We start from the raw sequence: 17,829 nt of genomic DNA, 5'->3' as shown, positions 1-17,829 counted from the left end.
TTTTTCTATCATTCACACTTTTTCTAGTAGGAGCAATATTGCACAATGTCAACTTTGACCTTTTTTTTTTCCTCCAATGGCACACGCGAAATTTCTAGAAGTCGCTGCCCGGGAACGAGCATTGACATGTACTCTGGTTTTACAGTCATAAATAATCAAGTCTACAGAGCACTTGCGACATAGTTACCCTTATAATCACCTGTATTCCGTGAGCTTGTTTCTTTAAAAAGGCAGTTATGTATGACAGTTGCGTGAACTAGTTTGATGTAATTCATGGTCGTTCCTAGAAGGGAACCCAAGATTTGTGAAACTCTCGCGATGATTGTTTTCGATATTTATTCATTGGGCAAGTTGCACAGATAAATTATGCTTTAAAGGGTGGCAAAGCTGTGGTTACCGTCTGAGTGTGTCTAGGAGCAAAAACACCTGGTTATGCTTTGGGGAAAAGCATGGTTAGGGGCAAAATGATGACTCTCGCGATATCTTTCGCGGGTCTGGGTTTCCCTTCTAAACACGACCGTTATTCATGGTCCGGGGCGGGCCGGCAAATTACCCGGATGTGATGGGCCATGTGCACTCCCATCTCAGCAGCTTATGTGCAGCACACCGCTGTCCTTACGGCCAGTCCTCGTATCATTCCGTCTAACAGACGAGCATATTGTAGCCGCTACAAGCCTTTTACCTCACAAGTAAGTGCTGACGTTTTATATCAAGTCTTTAAAACTACGTCACTGATATTAGAGGGTGTTTAATTTGATCGACGCCGCCTTTTCACGGTAGATTTTGGACTAGCCAAGATGTAACACTTTATAGCAATGCTAGCCTGAATTAGTCCGAGCTAACAGATTTTCCCTATTAACTGCAAGGACACACATGCTAACATGTCACCACAGACTTTAGTTAGCTCTCTGTTTGCAACTCACTAAATATTAGACCATTATTTAATATGATTCGATCAGGAATGTCTGGTCTCGTGTCTGGTTGATGAAACCTTTCATTATTGAAGTCATACAGACTACAGCAGTGAGGACAGCTGCAGTACGAGTCTTACTGATCGGAATTGGTCGTTATTCGTACAATAATTGATGAGATATCAGCTGACAGGGTGCTGGTCATTCATCAGGCTGCTGAGCAGCAGGATGGTGTGGACACAGTTCCGCACGTGCTTCACAGTTTGACCTTGTGACGCACGACCTGAAGAGCACACGTGGGGGGGGACCAGGAACTGGTTTGGGGAAACCTTTCATATGCGGTCACGATCAAGGCCAAATTCTCCATGATTAATGTGGAAATTAAAATAAATGTTTGTCAACAAGATAAAAAAAGATATTTGTATAGCAATGAAAACAGTATTACCAGTTTTTTTTTGAGGGGCTTGGGACATGTCCGCATGTAGATCTTTCTTTAATGTTCATATATGGGATTCGCTAGAACAGTTTTTATAACCATTTATTAAGCCAGAGGTTTTCAAAGCGGCAGATGGCGGGATGGGTGGCGACAGTAGTTGGGTGGAATTTGAATGATTCACCCACTTTCCTAGAGTCAGAAACTAATGAACTAATGAATGTCTTCGGACAGGCCTTTTTATGTATTTGATGTAATCTGAAGTTCTGTCAAACATCAGTATTAATCTATTTAGGCTCAACTCTTAAGTGTATATGAGATCAAATAACAGAATCATGATCTTGTAGACATTCAGGAATTGAGAGAAACTAACCAAGTAAACTAAAAGGGGAAGTCATTTTTCTAAACTTCATCTGAGGCCCACAGTCTCAGACATTTATTAAGCAAACATTCTCTGGTTCTCACATGTAAGAATTTGCTCCAGTTGTTTTATGTTGATGTCAGGTGAATAACTTAGGTATTTGGACTGTTGGTTGGAGACAGTTGATATTAAGATGGCATTTTGGAGTCTGTGAAATTGTGATGGCCATTTCGCCTATTTTCTGACATTCCAATTTATTCAAAATTCACTGGATAATTGGCAAAATATCTGACACACTAACCACTAGTAAAAAATAGATGTTAGTTGCTGTGTGCTGCGACTTAAGACTATTTTTATTATCACTTAATCTGTCAGTAATTTTCTGGATTAATCAGCAAGTTGTTTTGTACATAAAATGTACACGAAAAATCTTTAACTGCTTCTCAGAGTCCAATGTGACATCCTCAAAAGTCATCCTCAAAAAAAAAAACAATAAGGTGCACTCATCATGTATCCAGTGGGATGGGTGCTTGATCACCAAAAGCACCCAACAGAATTGAGTGAGAGTATATTTTTGCAAAGATTGGTGTATATGTAAATATATGCAACATGAGACTGTATATATTATAAAGCTGTATTTAAAAATGTCTGTATATGTACAAGATGTAAAAATAATTCTGCAAGGTTTGCTGCACCTGGTTGAATGATGAATTCTGGGTATTTAAGATGACTCTGTATCAGAGAGAGCCTGGAGCTTGAAAAGTCACACAAATAAATGTCCTTTAAATATGAGCTTTTTGGGGTGCAACTCTCTCTTCATTGTCTAATGGTAGCTCATCTAGATTTGTGGTTTTGTTACTTAAAAAATACATTAGTAGTGTTGAAAACCATCAAACTTATAGATCTGACATGAATCTAGTGTGGTGGTATGAAAACTTATCATCGTGTGACACACCTAAAAAAAAAAATTAAGTTCTGCTATGACATGTTCATTTGATAATAATGACATCATTTTGTTGAAAATGACTCTGAAAATGTTGGATAACCCCACAAGTGGAGGTTCATTCATTCACTGGTGGCATGTCAGGCCACCAGTGACCACTAGGGGCACAGTTAACCTTTGTAACATCTGTCTGTCTGCGATGGTTGGGGGAGGGATGGATGGGTTTGGAGAATGATTATTTAGGTGTACTTTGGCTCCACTCATCACGTGATGAACACATTCTTGTTTCAGCCCTTCCAAAAAAAGCCACACATTGATTTTGCAGGTTTGATTAGACACCTCTGGTTTATCACAGTGATCATTCATGTAAAGATATGGTCTCAGACATGTTGCATAAATTCCCCTCTTGTGTCTTTTCTGTCCATAGAGATGTTTCGTTTACCAACAGTCATGAAGCAGGTGAGGCCTGTGTGCAGGGCGCTCGCTCCCCACCTCACACGAGCCTACGCTAAGGATGTGAAGTTTGGAGCTGACGCTCGTGCCCTCATGCTGCAGGGTGTGGACCTGCTGGCTGATGCTGTGGCTGTCACCATGGGCCCAAAGGTAATCATGAGGTTTGACATTTTGTAGTAATGTACAATAGGGATTTAAATAAATAGATAAATAGATAATTACTTGCATCCGATGGTAATGGTAATTTGACGTTTTTGTATTTTTCAAAATTTGTCCATATAACCTGTAGTTTATGCACAACATTTTGTGTGCATTTTCAACATATTTTTCCTAAGAACTCAAATACAGTGCTTGCAAATTAGCTGTAAAGGTGCATATTGCCACCAACTGTTGCAGAGTGTGTAGATGCAGACTGACGATATATACTGTGATATTACATGGTTAATTATTTCTTTTTATAAGAGGACTGCTTCATCATCTTTGTTCAGCAATTGTACAGAATTTGAACATTCATTGAAAGACAATTCATGTCAACTTACTGTAATCAGATATTATTTAATAAAATAATATATTTCTTTGTTTTTGAATACCGCGATAAATATCCCATCATGCACTTTTTAAAGTGGTATTATCGTACCTTGAGTTTTTAGTATCATTACATCTCTCCTCACCGCTAGATGTCGCTAAAATCTACACACTGGACCTTTAAGTCAGTGAAAGCAATTAGGCATTATGTACTATAATTTCAGTAACAGAATAATAAATGATATAAATTTTTGTTATCAATTATCTGCCTGATATGTATCATGCATCCATAATATTTAGTATTAAATCCACCAGCAGGCTTATTCCTCACTCACTCATGTGGTATTAATCAAGATGGAAATCAGAAGTGACTGACGTCTCTGTCTGTTCCAGGGTCGCACCGTCATCATTGAGCAGTCGTGGGGCAGCCCTAAGGTCACCAAGGACGGCGTGACGGTGGCCAAGAGCATCGACCTGAAGGACAAGTACAAGAACATCGGTGCCAAGCTGGTGCAGGATGTGGCCAACAACACCAACGAGGAGGCCGGCGACGGCACCACCACCGCCACGGTTTTGGCTCGTGCCATCGCCAAGGAGGGCTTTGACACCATCAGCAAAGGCGCTAACCCCGTGGAGATCCGCCGCGGGGTCATGCTGGCTGTAGAGACCGTCATTAACGAGCTGAAAAATCTGTCCAAACCCGTCACCACTCCAGAGGAGATCGCACAGGTAACATAATTAGTAATAAATTCATAGAGATGATGATCAGCTGTGAATCTCGAATTTGTTTTGAAACGCTCTAATAATGTCCTCTGTCTTTTAAGGTTGCTACAATCTCAGCTAATAGCGACGTGGAGATTGGCACCATCATATCCAACGCCATGAAGAAAGTTGGCCGCAAAGGAGTCATCACTGTCAAGGTTAGTTTTCAGATATGGGTACAAAAAGATTAAAAATTAATTTAATGCTCTAATGCTTGTTTAATTCTAGAGTGTTAAAGTTGGTGAGAAGTGACCTCATCAATGCATGCTTTATGTCCCAGGATGGGAAGACTCTGCACGACGAGCTGGAGATCATTGAGGGTATGAAGTTTGACCGCGGCTACATCTCCCCTTACTTCATCAACACTGCCAAAGGTAAGTGTGCTCATACTGCTGCCTCATATAACTTCACCTGTACATCACAGGTTACTAAAGCAGACATTAAAGGGGTAGTTCCGATTCTCTGAAGTGCATTTATCTGAAGAATTTATCCTTAGTCTGTGTATTACCTACAGTAGACATGCTGCCAGTTTGGAGAAGCAGCAGGAATAGGAGGAGTAGGAAGCTAAGCAATGTCCTGCTGTGGACAGGATCAGCAGCAACATCTTTTTTAGACACCTTAAAAAATGATCAGTTTAAGTGTACACTATATTTAGAATATTTTCACTACTTGCTGTCAGACAGACTATTCAGATGGGAAACCTTTGTTATACAAGTCAAAAATCACTCTCCAAAGCAACCAAACTCCTTTGGTAAAACCAGTAATTTTATCTCCCAGAACATGTGAGTTCCACTGCCTTCTGTTAGTTTGTGTTATTATGTGACTTTGGTGTTTTAAAAGGTTTAGTTTAGATTCACCAAAGTCGCACAATAAAACAAACCAGCAGATCAAGGCAGCAGTAGACCAGCAACATCCATATTCTTGAGGTAAAATGACTGTTTTCACCAGAGAAGTGTGGTTGAGCGAGAGAGAGTGATATTTAGCTTGTGTAATAGTGGTTTCCCAGGCCTGAAAGCAAGGTTCAGTAGTGAAAATATCTTAAATATAATGTACACTTAAACTGATGTTTTTTTTAGGTGTCTGTCCACAGCAGTACTGTTAGCTTCCCACACCAGTACTCAATCAAGTAGGGCTTGATGGCCTCCATCTACTGAAGGTAATACTCTGACTATTACAGCTGCAAACTCTAAGCACTTTTCTTCATTCAGTCATTGGTAAATACAACAATTAATTAATCAATTGTTTTTTGTTTTTTTGTTTTTTTATCTCTGACATTATTACGTAATTTATGAAACATGACAAGACATAAAGATCTACATATTAAACACATACTTGAGTATCAGATAACATGCAGAACATGCTCATAATAATATGTTATAGTGCAGATCTTTATTTTTTAGTAGATCGCTTAAATTTTACTTGATCAAATTCTTAACAAGCGATTTATTGATGTTAGATTAGTCATTCTAACCCCTACTGACTAACCACTACAACCACACTTCAAATAATCCAAACTATCCCTTTAATCCAAACCACTGTATTGAACACTAGGCTATAATGAAATAACCATGATAAATCTATTTTCTGTTTCCAGGCCAGAAGTGTGAGTTCCAGGATGCCTACCTGCTGCTGAGTGAGAAGAAGATCTCCAGTGTGCAGAGCATCGTTCCAGCCCTGGAGATCGCCAACCAGCACCGCAAACCGCTGGTTATTGTTGCAGAGGATGTGGACGGAGAGGCCCTCAGCACCTTGGTTCTCAACAGGTACGTCATGTTTGTTTCCTTCAGCCTCTGAATTTCTCCTTTTGCATCATTAAAACACAATATTGTGTTACAGATTCTGCCCAGGTTTCTAAAATGATCAAAACCTGAGATTAAAGTAATGTATCCAGTTAGCTCTTAAGTGAACTACATCACTGTGTTTGTTTGTAGCACAGGTCGGCTAGTCAAAGAGCTTGTGTGAAGTTTGTCAGCAGAAGCTGGAGGACATTAAAATCCAGCCATCTGTGCAGTTTACCTGAAAAGTAGCTTTTGGGCGCCTTCAAGATCAATCATGAGCAGCTACCACTAGTTTTAATAGATTATCCAGATGACAGACCATATCACACTGAAGAGAGGGTTTGAATAAAAACTTAATGTGGCGAATATTCAACAACTTCATTTGCAGGCTCAAGGTCGGGCTGCAGGTGGTGGCAGTTAAAGCCCCGGGCTTCGGAGACAACAGGAAGAACCAGCTGAGGGATATGGCCATCGCCACCGGAGGCACTGTAAGTTCACTTTTCAATATGAAGTCACTTGAGAATATCTGTGCGAATTCTGTACGTCTGGCTGCAACTTACAATTATTTTAATTATTCATAAATCTGCATTAATTGTCAAACTGCAAAAAATGATCGTCACAATTTCTCAGAGCCCAAAGTGACATCTTTTAATCGCTTCGTTTGTCCAACAAACTGTCCAAAACCCAAATGACAAAGAGAGGCAGCAAATCTTCACATTTATGAAGCTGCAACCAGCAAATGAAAAATGACTGAAACGATTAGTTGATTTTTAAAATAGCTGGGAACTAATTTTCATTTTATGAAGTAATCATGACAGCTCTAATATGGATTGACTGTGACTTTTCATGTGTAACAGAGGACATGCAGACATCCTCTAAATGTATTTATCCTTCCCTCTCTGCAGGTGTTTGGAGATGAGTCTCTGGGCCTGGCTCTTGAAGACATCCAGGCACACGACTTCGGTAAGGTCGGTGAGGTACAGATTACCAAGGACGACACCCTGCTGCTGAGGGGAGGAGGCAGCCCAGCTGAAGTCGAGAAACGGGCAGCAGAGATCGCTGAGCAGCTGGAGAGCACCACCAGTGACTACGAGAAGGAGAAACTCAACGAGAGGCTGGCCAAGCTGTCAGATGGTGTGGCCGTACTCAAGGTACGCCTCAAACTGAAAAGCAGACGCTACTGATTATTCACTTTTCTCGTGAAAAAACAAAATAGTGATGCATGTTCTCCATTTCAGATCGGCGGAACGAGTGATGTGGAGGTGAATGAGAAGAAGGACCGCGTGACAGACGCTCTGAATGCCACCCGGGCCGCTGTGGAGGAGGGCATCGTACCAGGTGGAGGCTGTGCCCTGCTGCGCTGCATCCCATCCCTTGATGCCCTCACACCTGCCAACGCTGACCAGAAGATCGGTTAGTAAGACACACGCACAGGCTCAAGTCTAATAAAACTGTATTACGTAGAAATAATATTTCTTTTCAACATCTGGGAATTCAATTAAAGGTGGAATATTTAAAGAGCAAGTGAACACCCCATTTTATCTTTTACCTTTTATTGTATGAAAGGAGAAAAAAAGTTTTACAGGTCTGGAGAAGTCAAAAGTTTGAAATTGGCCAGTGGGGTTAATCATTCCAGTCATAAAATCCTCTGTAGTGGATTCAATTTCCAAGGTGAAAAGTAAAGGAAGAAATTGAGAACTGGAGTTTAGACTCTGGTGAGCTGTGATCATAAATTTGAGAAGAGATACTGAGGCAGATTTTGCTGTGGACCTTTGGAAATACATTATGTTAAAGAGTGTAGTTCTCCTGTTGTTGTGATGTGACAAAAGATGATATTCATCTCCTGTAATGAAACACAAAGTACCATGATTGACTGTGTTCAGGTAGAGTGAACAGTGTGAGAATGAAGGATCTCCTCATCTCACGTTCAGCATTAACACGCCAGTTTCACAACCTTGAAACACACTAATCGATTTTTCCACTCATCCATTTTCATGAATCTGACTTCCTCTGTTCCTCGTTCCAAACAGGTGTGGACATCATCAGACGGGCGCTCCGTATCCCCGCCATGATCATCGCTAAGAATGCCGGTGTGGAGGGTTCTCTGGTAGTGGAGAAGATCCTGCAGGGATCAGCTGAGCTCGGCTACGACGCCATGCAGGGAGAGTACGTCAACATGGTGGAGAAGGGCATCATCGACCCCACCAAGGTACAGCCACCGCTCATTCAATGTGGAAAAAACACCTGGTGTGGTTAAACGTGTTGACCAGACACATGACGAAAGGTAGATTGTGTTCTACTGACTGCTGAGGTCTCATATGTAGCTTAATCAGAGATCTAAACCAGGTCAATACTGCCACCTAGTGGTTAATAGTCTGAGACTGTACAGATTGGACAGACGTCTGTGGAAAACTATGATTTGATGTTTGGGCAATCAATTTAAATTGATTTGATGTAAGAGTGTTTTGTACATGAAAATGATAATATTCTCATTAAAGCTTCTGGAAATGTGGAGTGAAATAGTAAAATGAATATATGGTATTTAAGTTAAGTCCCATTAAGCACCCACAAAAATCAGAGTAAAAAAATGTTCGTAACTATCAGAAAACAATACATGTTCATTCTGTCCTGAGCCCTAAAAAAAATTATTAGTACTAACACTCTAATTCCAATTTTTTTGTGAAAATGTATTCTTTAAGGATTTCATGTAAAATATATGTAATTTATGAAGTTAACTTGCTCTGTCCTAGGAAACAAGACAAACAACAAACAATTTTAAAAATATCAACATCTACTGATAACATAGGTATAAAAATATGCTATTATAAAAAAAAAAATCTCAAACGTTTGTCCCAAATTTCCATCAACTCCATCAGATTTTTACAAAACCATGATTTAATCAGACATAAAGAGTTGGCTATACCCTACAAGGACCACTGTCCCACTTCCTGTTTTTAAACAAGGCAGGAATAGACAAATTCATTAAATAATATTTTCATCAGATGTGTCTCAACTATGACATGGCAACTCATAGCCCTTCTAAATCAAAGCTAAATAAGAATCATAGAGCAGCAGTGATTATCAATTATTAAATTAATCAGCAGCTGTTTTGATAATCAGTGAATCTGTTTGAGTAATTTTTCTTCTTAAATGTGATTATTTTCTGGTTTCTTTACTCCTCTCTGACAGTAAACTGAATATTTGTGAGTTGTGAGTAAAACAAGACATTTGAGGACGTCATCTTGGACTTTGGGAAACACTAATCAGCATTTTTCAGCATTTTCTGTCATTTTAAAACAAACGACTATTAATTGAAAATAATTGACAGATTAACTGCCTGAAAATAATTAGTTGCAGCCCCAGAGACTTTAGAACTTTAGAAAATATAATGGCTGCTCACTATGACTATGCTGTGAAATGAGGAAATTACATTTTATCATCTCTAAGACGTCTATAATCACTAGGAGGTTGGCCCGTTGCAAAATTGAATCTTTTAAAATATATTTTCCAGCATAATAAAAATCAAAAATCTGATTTCAAGGAGTCACATACCATATGTGTTGTGATGTGTCTCATGCAGACCATAGAAATGCTGTAACCTCTTGTCTCCTTCCTCCTCAGGTGGTGAGGACAGCCCTGCTGGATGCTGCAGGAGTAGCGTCCCTCCTCTCCACTGCCGAGGCCGTAGTTACAGAGATACCCAAGGAGGAGAAGGACATGCCAGGAGGCATGGGAGGCATGGGAGGCATGGGAGGCATGGGCGGTATGGGAGGTGGCATGGGTTTCTAAGCCAGTCCTCCTGACCTTCTGTACAGACTATAACAGGGCAGAGTGGTGCTGAGGGTGGCTGAGGAACATAAATCCTCCAAGAACCTGCACCCACCTCCACCAAACTCTACCCACACTGACTGACTGACTGGCCATGAGTGTGTTGGAGCTGCAAATAGTTGATGATGACCCCCCCCCTCACTACACCATTCTGCCTCCTGCCTCTTTGTCCGGATCTCTGGAGGAGGAGCCAGTGTGTTCAACAAACTGAGGAGAGCCCATCACACCCATCAGCCTCCAGCTCAGACACCCATCAACATCTGCTTGAACTCATAGTTGATCATGAAAACCACCCAACAGACAGTGAGACCACATTGATCTCTAAGAGAGCTAGTGACATGATTAAAGCCATCTGAGAAGAAACTAACATAATATTCACATGATCTATTACCACACAGAGAAAAGATGCCTAGCCAGGATTGTGTCGCTGTCCTTTATTTTTGTCATAGTGTTTTGTTAATTGTTTTTGTTTTTATATATCTGTCATGTTTTTTCTCAAATAATATTATGTGGGTTAAAGTCTGTCATTTGATTTAATTAAACCAATTTTCTTACAGAGCTTGAGTATTTTCTGTGACTGTCTCTGAGGTGATGCTACCTTGTATTTTCAGATGTTCCCTTGAACATGAGCACAGCTGGATGAAGAGTGCCTAAATGACCGGAGTGCGAGTGTCTCTAGGGGCCTGTTTAAAACAATGTGAAACTGAAATGTTTACTGGCGCTTTCAGGTCTTTGGGAGTCACTTTCATGCATGCAGAATTGAATTTTGTCTCTGACCGTCAGCCTGCAGGTCATTAGTGATCTTTATAGGCTGCAGCTGATTGTACGTGACAGGGGGAGGAGTCTGATTGGCTCCTGAGGCAGAGCTCAAGTTACAAACCACTTTGGTCTCCAAAGTCTAAATGTGAAATCCCGTGGCGTCCTTGTGCTGGTAAACATTGACCTTCATCTGTGTGACACGGCTCACACGTCTGCCCCCATGCACTCGGCTTTAACTACAAGTCACAAGTGGCTGTGACAAGAAAACTACAACCAGTTTAACTTACATGAAGTTCACAGGTGGTGTTTCTTTTTCAGAACATTATTGCTTTGCAAAATGGCAAACAGCAGTGATCGTTCAACTTGTTGCTGTATAATGTAGTCATGATTAATGGTGATTTTTTTGTTGTTTTTTTTAAATTTAATAAATTCAATTGTTCACATGTGTTGTTACTGTTCATTAGCTGGGGTTCTGAGTTCATTCTTCATTTTGGAAAGAATCACTTGGTCTGTTTAGTAGCTGATCCACAGCTTTCTACCAAATATGACTGATAATTTGAAGAGTTGAACAGCTTTCCTTGAGTTGTAGATGTTCAAATTGCAATTTTTCTTAACAGCCGGGCTTAAAACATCTTAAAACATTCACAGTTCATCTTGTCAAACAGCAGTTAGAAAAGTCTTGTGACCAAAAATATACTTTCTTTTGTTTCAATCATTAAATGTAATAAAGCCTGGGAGGCTCCACCTGTCCTGGTTCATTCATGTTTCTGTAAATCTGTAAGAAAATCTGTAAATCTACTTAAAACCACCCACCTTGTGTTTAAAATGTACTTTACTGATTTCTTACAGAAGCCTTGACAGAGGAACGTAAGAATAAAAAAAAAAAAAATCTGAATATTCATTTTCTAAGTGTGATCTAAATTGTTTTATGTCCTGTGTTTTTACTTAAAGGTATAATATGCAACATTTTCCTTAAAGACTCAAACATTATCCCCTTTGAGACCCACTGTCAGTGTTTCGTGGTGTCCTCTGCCTATATTTTCCTTATTTGTCACTGCTCAGGATCAACAGCAAAGGAAGTGGACAGGATCACAGCTCCCCAAAAGTGAAGCCAAAGCATTTCAGTCGCCCCCTGGTGGCTGGCTGCAGTACAGGTCAGAAATCCTGCCTCTTGGTGTTAATCGGTGGGACACGGGCCAAACTGAAAGATGAAAGATGTTTTCAGTCATTTTAGGTAGTTCTTGTCATGCTGGTGTTTGTTCAGAGGCTAATTTTTCTGATCATTTTGTCAATCAGATATTTGAGGATATAAAAACAGGGTTTCATGCCATGATTGACAGCTGAGCTTTTCTCATGATTGAGTCAGCCGGCTGTGTGGGCGGGAACTCAATACCACGGTTCCAACACAGGTCACCTTTGATTGTTTGTTTTCAACCACATTAAAACAAGGCAACGAAAAGAAACGCAACAAAACAAACAAGACAAGACAAACTATATACAGATGTATCATATTATATCTATGTGTCATGTTAAAAAAAACAAAAATATTCAAAGTTTAACAGATGTCTAGTGTTTTTTCTACCATTTCGCAGTCCATGTAGTGTTTTGATATAATGTCCTATTTCCGTTTTGAATTGTTGTATTTTTGGTTAGAGTTGATATACCCTTGTGAATATAATATTTTCCATACAAAATAGAGAGACTTAAAATAATGATATAGTTGTACTCCATCTTTATTGACAGTCATTTCTCAGGGTGCTCTTCCCACCCAAAATGTTGGTATTTGACATCCTGTGAATGAGACTCAGTAATCAAAAATGTGTTTGTGGTGTGTTCACACACAGCAACTGACAAATAATCATTTTAATCATGAATTTTTACCCAAACATGAAAATATACACGCATGCTTTGATAAAACTTTGTTTGCAGGCTTTGATGTAGCTGTCTTCTTTTTATGGTGCATCTATGAAATACACAACTCTGGTCATGTGACAGTTTACACTGATCATGTGATACTGCACATATTTCATGGAGATCCTTTATTATTTAAATATTTGTTGGAAATGTATTGATACATCATTGACTAATATTTTTAGAGCTTATAACTGATAAGTTATAATGTTTTTGCAGTCACTACTGCGACCATTGGGATTAAATGGGAACAAGGGAAAGAAGTTTTTCCATGATCTTTATTCTGTGTTGCTTGCACCTGTGCCAGCTGTAGCTGGACAGAATATGTTTTCAGGTTTTTCATACGTACATGTGTGCATCCTGTTCTAGTGGCCGCGATATCACAGAGCACCTTGAGAGAATTTCTTCAAATTTGGTTCAGATAATTTGATTTTGGTGGCCAAAGGTCACTTAGACACAAAACTCAGTTTTGATCATAACTTAAGAATTCATACAATAATTATGCCAAAATTACAAAAACATATCTAACAGGATAAAATAATGAGGTGATGATATTTTATATCTAAAAGGTCAAAAGGAGGGTGGAAGTAACTAATTACAAATATTCAAATTACTGTAATTAAGTAGTTTTTTGGGGTACTTTTATGAGTAGATTTCCAAGTCTGTTGTTGAGTACTGAGTACAAGTTGAATTAATATACAAACCTTTCATCTACATTTTAATAGCCAATCAGGTGATCTGATCACAAATAGGCCAATGAAAACCAGGACATACAATGAAGAACAAAACAAAATGCTGGATAAACACAAGTTTGGAGAAAGTCTGTTCATGATCAATCATTAATCAATTAATTGTCATTAAGAATTTAATCAATTAAAACAAGAATTCATGGATATTAAATCAGTAGACATGACAGTAACTGCATCTCATTTGACATTTCAAGAAAAGAAAAGAAATGAGGGGAAAAAATATGTTTTTTCTATCTTATAAATGATTAATGATTAATTGATTATTAACATTTTCAACTACTGGTTCAGGAAAATGCACAAAATTTGTAACCTTAGTTTGGAGAGGTGACTGTGACACCAAGGATCAATAGTAACTTATTAATACTCTGAGTAGGTTTTGCAACAAATACTTTGTACTTTTACTTAAATGTATTTCTAGCACCAGAACTTTTACTTGTAATTGAGTAATATTTTAGAAATGTTACAGTACTTGTACTTAAATACAGATTTCCAGGCCTCTTTCCACCATTGGTCTGTCCTCCTCTGTAAAAATAGTCTCTAGGTAAAGACAGCATGTTTCTTATTCACTGGAATCAAACATGTCAATTTAGTGACAATTTAATAACTTTATTTTTGCCCATAAATACAATGACTGTCTTTTATTAAATAATGTAATGTAATAATAATGTCTTCACAGACATCGATGTAAACTGCAACTTCTCTGGTTGGTGGAGACATAAAACTGTGATGCAGTTATTCTAGTTTTTCTCTGAAAACAGGCGAAAAATGTCAGGATCAGGTGTTAGTTGGTAAGACTCACCTGGAAGAAAACATGAACGGTTTTAATCCTAATGGGGTATCAGAGCATTTCAGCCTCTTGTGGTGGAAATGAGTATTACAATAACAAATAGGTGGAAATGATCCAGACAAAAAAAATCATAATTTATCTGTTCTTAAGTCAAAAACACAAGAGAGAAAATATTTAGAGAAAACAGATCATTTGTAGATGAACTAAGTGTTGCGATGATCTGTGTTACTCTGGATCTCACCCTAACTCTAACGTTCGACTTTGCTTCCACACTGCAGGTCAGAGGGCACAGGGGGGAACACTGGAAAGAGTTCAGTTGAAACGTTACCCTTTGCCTGCAGTGACATTTCCCAACTGTTAAAATGCAGCCGAGCTTCATACCGCTGGCAGGTCTATTCTTGCCACTCACATGATGACCCTATTTCTGTCCAGTCCACTGAGGCCATGAACCACTCTGTACCAGTGTTGAGAAATACACCCAAAACCATACAAACAAAAAAAAAAAAACATCAGTCAGGGTTTTTTTTTTTTTTTTAGAAAAAATAGTTTATAAATCATGCAGTTGGTACATCTTTCTGAAGTCAGTCAACACAAACACCATTTACACATCAAGTTTTTCCCCCATCCTGTGAAACACACACACATTTTTCTTTAAAAGCAGTGTATAGGTCTTTCTCACATGATCTTCAAACCAATATTTACACTTAAACTAAGTTTAAATAAATATGATAAAATGAGTATAATGTTTAAAAATAAAGATAAATATGCTGCCAGTAGGCCAGGAGGCACTCTGTGAGTGGTGTGAGGTGGACAGTTGGAATAGTGAAGGTTTCATGGTGGCAGATACCTCACTGACACAGCATGTGACTGACAGCACAGGTCGAGGTGTGTGACCTGGCCTCTGCCTCGCCAGCCACTTTGGGCCCTTTAATTGACAGTGGGTATAGACGCTTGCTCGTCTGCATTTAAAAAGAACACTTTATAATACAGATATTGCACACTTGTATAGTTTAGCAACTCTTATGTCCAGCATCGCTCTCTTAATAATGACGAAAGCATAGTATGGAAGAGTATTAGGGCCAGAGAAACAACTGAGAGGAGAAAGATTTGTTTTGTTATTTTTGCATTTTGGAAATAAAGTTGAAATGCTGAGTCAAACTTTTGGTATTAGCTTGTTTTTTGAGAGTAAAATTGAAATGTTGAAGAAAGCTGAAATGGTATTTCGACTTAATTCTAAAAATGCAAAACATAAAAAAGATGTGATACATATCTTCTTATGTCTGACACTAGCCTCTAAACTCTGCACTCAGTACAGCCTGAGAATAATCTTCAAGCTTTCGCTGCTAAAATTTGGTTAGAGAAAACATCTATTGCTACACCAAACCAAAAGCCTTGAGGGAGTTAAGTTAAACTCAGTTGCACTTCAGATTGCAACGTCATGTTGAGGACTGAAAGCCCAAAAACATAAAGGAGTGGGTTAGTTTAAAAGTCTTTTCACCACCGTTCCAGCAATATTGCATTTAGAGATCCCCAGATGACTGGTAGGTGATGAGATCTCTAATTATCTGGTATCGTGAGCCTAGCCTGGCACTAATACTGCAAATTCAACTTTATTCTTGATATTTAGACTTTCTTCTCAAAACTACACATCCATTTCTTTCCACTCATTCGGGGTTGGACGTGTCCAGAACACCTCCAAAGAGAAGCATCCTAAGCAGCCCACCTCAGCTGGCTCCTTTCAATCTGGGGTCCCTCCAGATGTTCGAGCTCTGCACCCAGTCTCTAAAGGCTCTGTTCTAGTTCTGTGCGTATGTGTATGCAGACACCTATTAGTTCTGTTCATACTACGATCTGGAGTCTGCTTGGAGGAAGTGTTTCACACATGCGTAGCAGATCGGTGTCTGTAGTGGGCTGACATGTACACACTGTGATAACGAAATTTATGTCACACTGTCCCTGGTAGAAACCCACACACTCGTGGATGTAAAGTATAACACTGTTTTAAGGCTCAGTCCAGCCGTCTTATGGAGGAAACTCTTTTCTGCCACTTGTATCTCTTTCTTTTGGTCACTACCCACGGCTCATGAGCACAGGTGATGGTTGGAACGTAGATCGACAGGTAAATAGAAAGCCTTGCCTTCCAGCTGAGCTCCCTCTTCTGATGGTCCAGTACAACGCTGATGCCACACCAATCTGTCTGTCCATCCCACACCCCATTTTAACATTACTCATAAACAAGACTCTAATATGGTTCAACTCTTTCACTTGGGGCAGCAACTCACTCCTCAAAATGCAAAATGTACACAAATCTTCCTCCTCTCATTTATCTTCCTTATGCCCTGCCCTAATACTCGTATGTAACATTAAGTAGAAAAAAAACAGTCCCCTATTGAGAAATAAAGCGAAGTAAAAGTTCAGCACCCTTTGAAAGGTGTGTGTATTCCTGATAGTTTACAGTACATTCAGTACATCTATCTGCAGTCATTTTTTACACATCCTGTAACTGACAAAAGCATGATTCCAGTGACACAGTGTCTAACCTGCCTCTGCCCTTTATGCTTATAATATATTCTTAAAATATACAGTATGTGGTGGTGTGTGGTGAGATGTTGAAATTTTCATATTATAGCACAGAGTTACCTCACATCAGCCACACTGATTGTGGAGTTTCCTAGCATGAATTTAGACTTTCTTTTTAAATTTGCTTTGTCCCCTTGGTGTTTAAGTCATCATCAAGGTGTTAATACAACCTGGATCAAGGAGCCTCATTTCTAAAAATGCTCTTACATTTAGACTTGAACTTTGTCTCAAGGTTGATTCATAAAAGATACTGATAATATAAAAACTTGCTTGCTTAGTGAAGCCATGGACCAAAAGACAAAAGCAAACTTTTTGGGAGAGATCAATGAAAGATTGAAGCCAGTCAACATGTTATTGTTTGCTGGACTAAATAGTGGGTTGACAAGCAAAGTCAGACACATTCCTAACAGTTGTTCATACATCTGTTGTAATGTTCACCACAGGCTGGGGCACGTATACGTCCCAAACTGCAATACCCCAACATAACCAGCAGGAAAAGCAAATATGTCAGGTCTGCTCTTTGCTTAGAGATAATTTCTACACTAGAGTAAGGTTTTATAAATAATAACCTGAACATGGCTTTCTGCGCAAGAGATATGTAAGATCCAAAATGATCCTAAGTTATAAATGAGGCCCCTGGTGTTTATATCATCACATCATATACACGTAACAAAAGCCCTGACTCTGACCACTACTCTCTCATGACCCTTCTCAATTGTAACCTCCTACTTCCTGTATTTTTCTTTCAGAAAAAGTGTTACTTCTTTCTTGTTTCCATTTCCATTGTACATTCAGAACCTCAAAGATGAGGAAACGTGTCAAGCTACTCTCATTAGCATGCTGCACTGCTATTCCCCGTATTTAAACAACCGAGGTTAGGAATATCCACAGGCACTTTTAACACAACTGTGTTCACAGCTCTGTGGAGCCATGGATCCACTGCCCAACTCTTCTAGAGCTGCAACTCTCAGTCGATTAATCAATTAGATCAATCAGCAGAAAATATTTAATATAATTTTTGAAGACATATGCTGGTACAGTGTCCTCAG

At 39.1% G+C, this 17,829-nt stretch overlaps 1 protein-coding gene across 1 annotated transcript; it reads left to right on the top strand.

Annotated features, from left to right (window-relative positions):
* Positions 1–560: 560 nt before the first annotated feature.
* hspd1 (heat shock 60 protein 1) lies at positions 561–11,196 on the top strand. Its single transcript, XM_084724426.1, has 11 exons — positions 561–689; positions 3,076–3,251; positions 4,020–4,355; positions 4,451–4,546; positions 4,669–4,762; positions 5,983–6,151; positions 6,555–6,654; positions 7,072–7,317; positions 7,405–7,579; positions 8,197–8,375; positions 9,788–11,196. Exons 2-11 carry the CDS (start codon positions 3,078–3,080, stop codon positions 9,953–9,955), a joined length of 1,737 nt encoding a protein of 578 aa, XP_084580552.1. The 5' UTR covers positions 561–689; positions 3,076–3,077; the 3' UTR covers positions 9,956–11,196.
* Positions 11,197–17,829: the final 6,633 nt, after the last annotated feature.

The sequence above is a fragment of the Lutjanus erythropterus genome, chromosome 8 (assembly GCF_056507025.1).
Source record: "Lutjanus erythropterus isolate fLutEry1 chromosome 8, fLutEry1.hap2, whole genome shotgun sequence".
Lineage (NCBI taxonomy): Eukaryota > Metazoa > Chordata > Actinopteri > Lutjaniformes > Lutjanidae > Lutjanus > Lutjanus erythropterus.
The sequence above is the reverse complement of the archived record's forward strand: the minus strand, read 5'-3'. Positions and strand labels throughout refer to the sequence as shown.

Excerpts from the sequence above, each read along its gene's own strand:
- hspd1 (XM_084724426.1), top strand. The coding sequence starts at position 3,078 with ATGTTTCGTTTACCAACAGTCATGAAGCAGGTGAGGCCTGTGTGCAGG. Across the intron at positions 6,655-7,071 it reads CCATCGCCACCGGAGGCACT|GTGTTTGGAGATGAGTCTCT; the intron begins GTAAGTTCACTT and ends CCCTCTCTGCAG. Across the intron at positions 7,318-7,404 it reads ATGGTGTGGCCGTACTCAAG|ATCGGCGGAACGAGTGATGT; the intron begins GTACGCCTCAAA and ends TCTCCATTTCAG.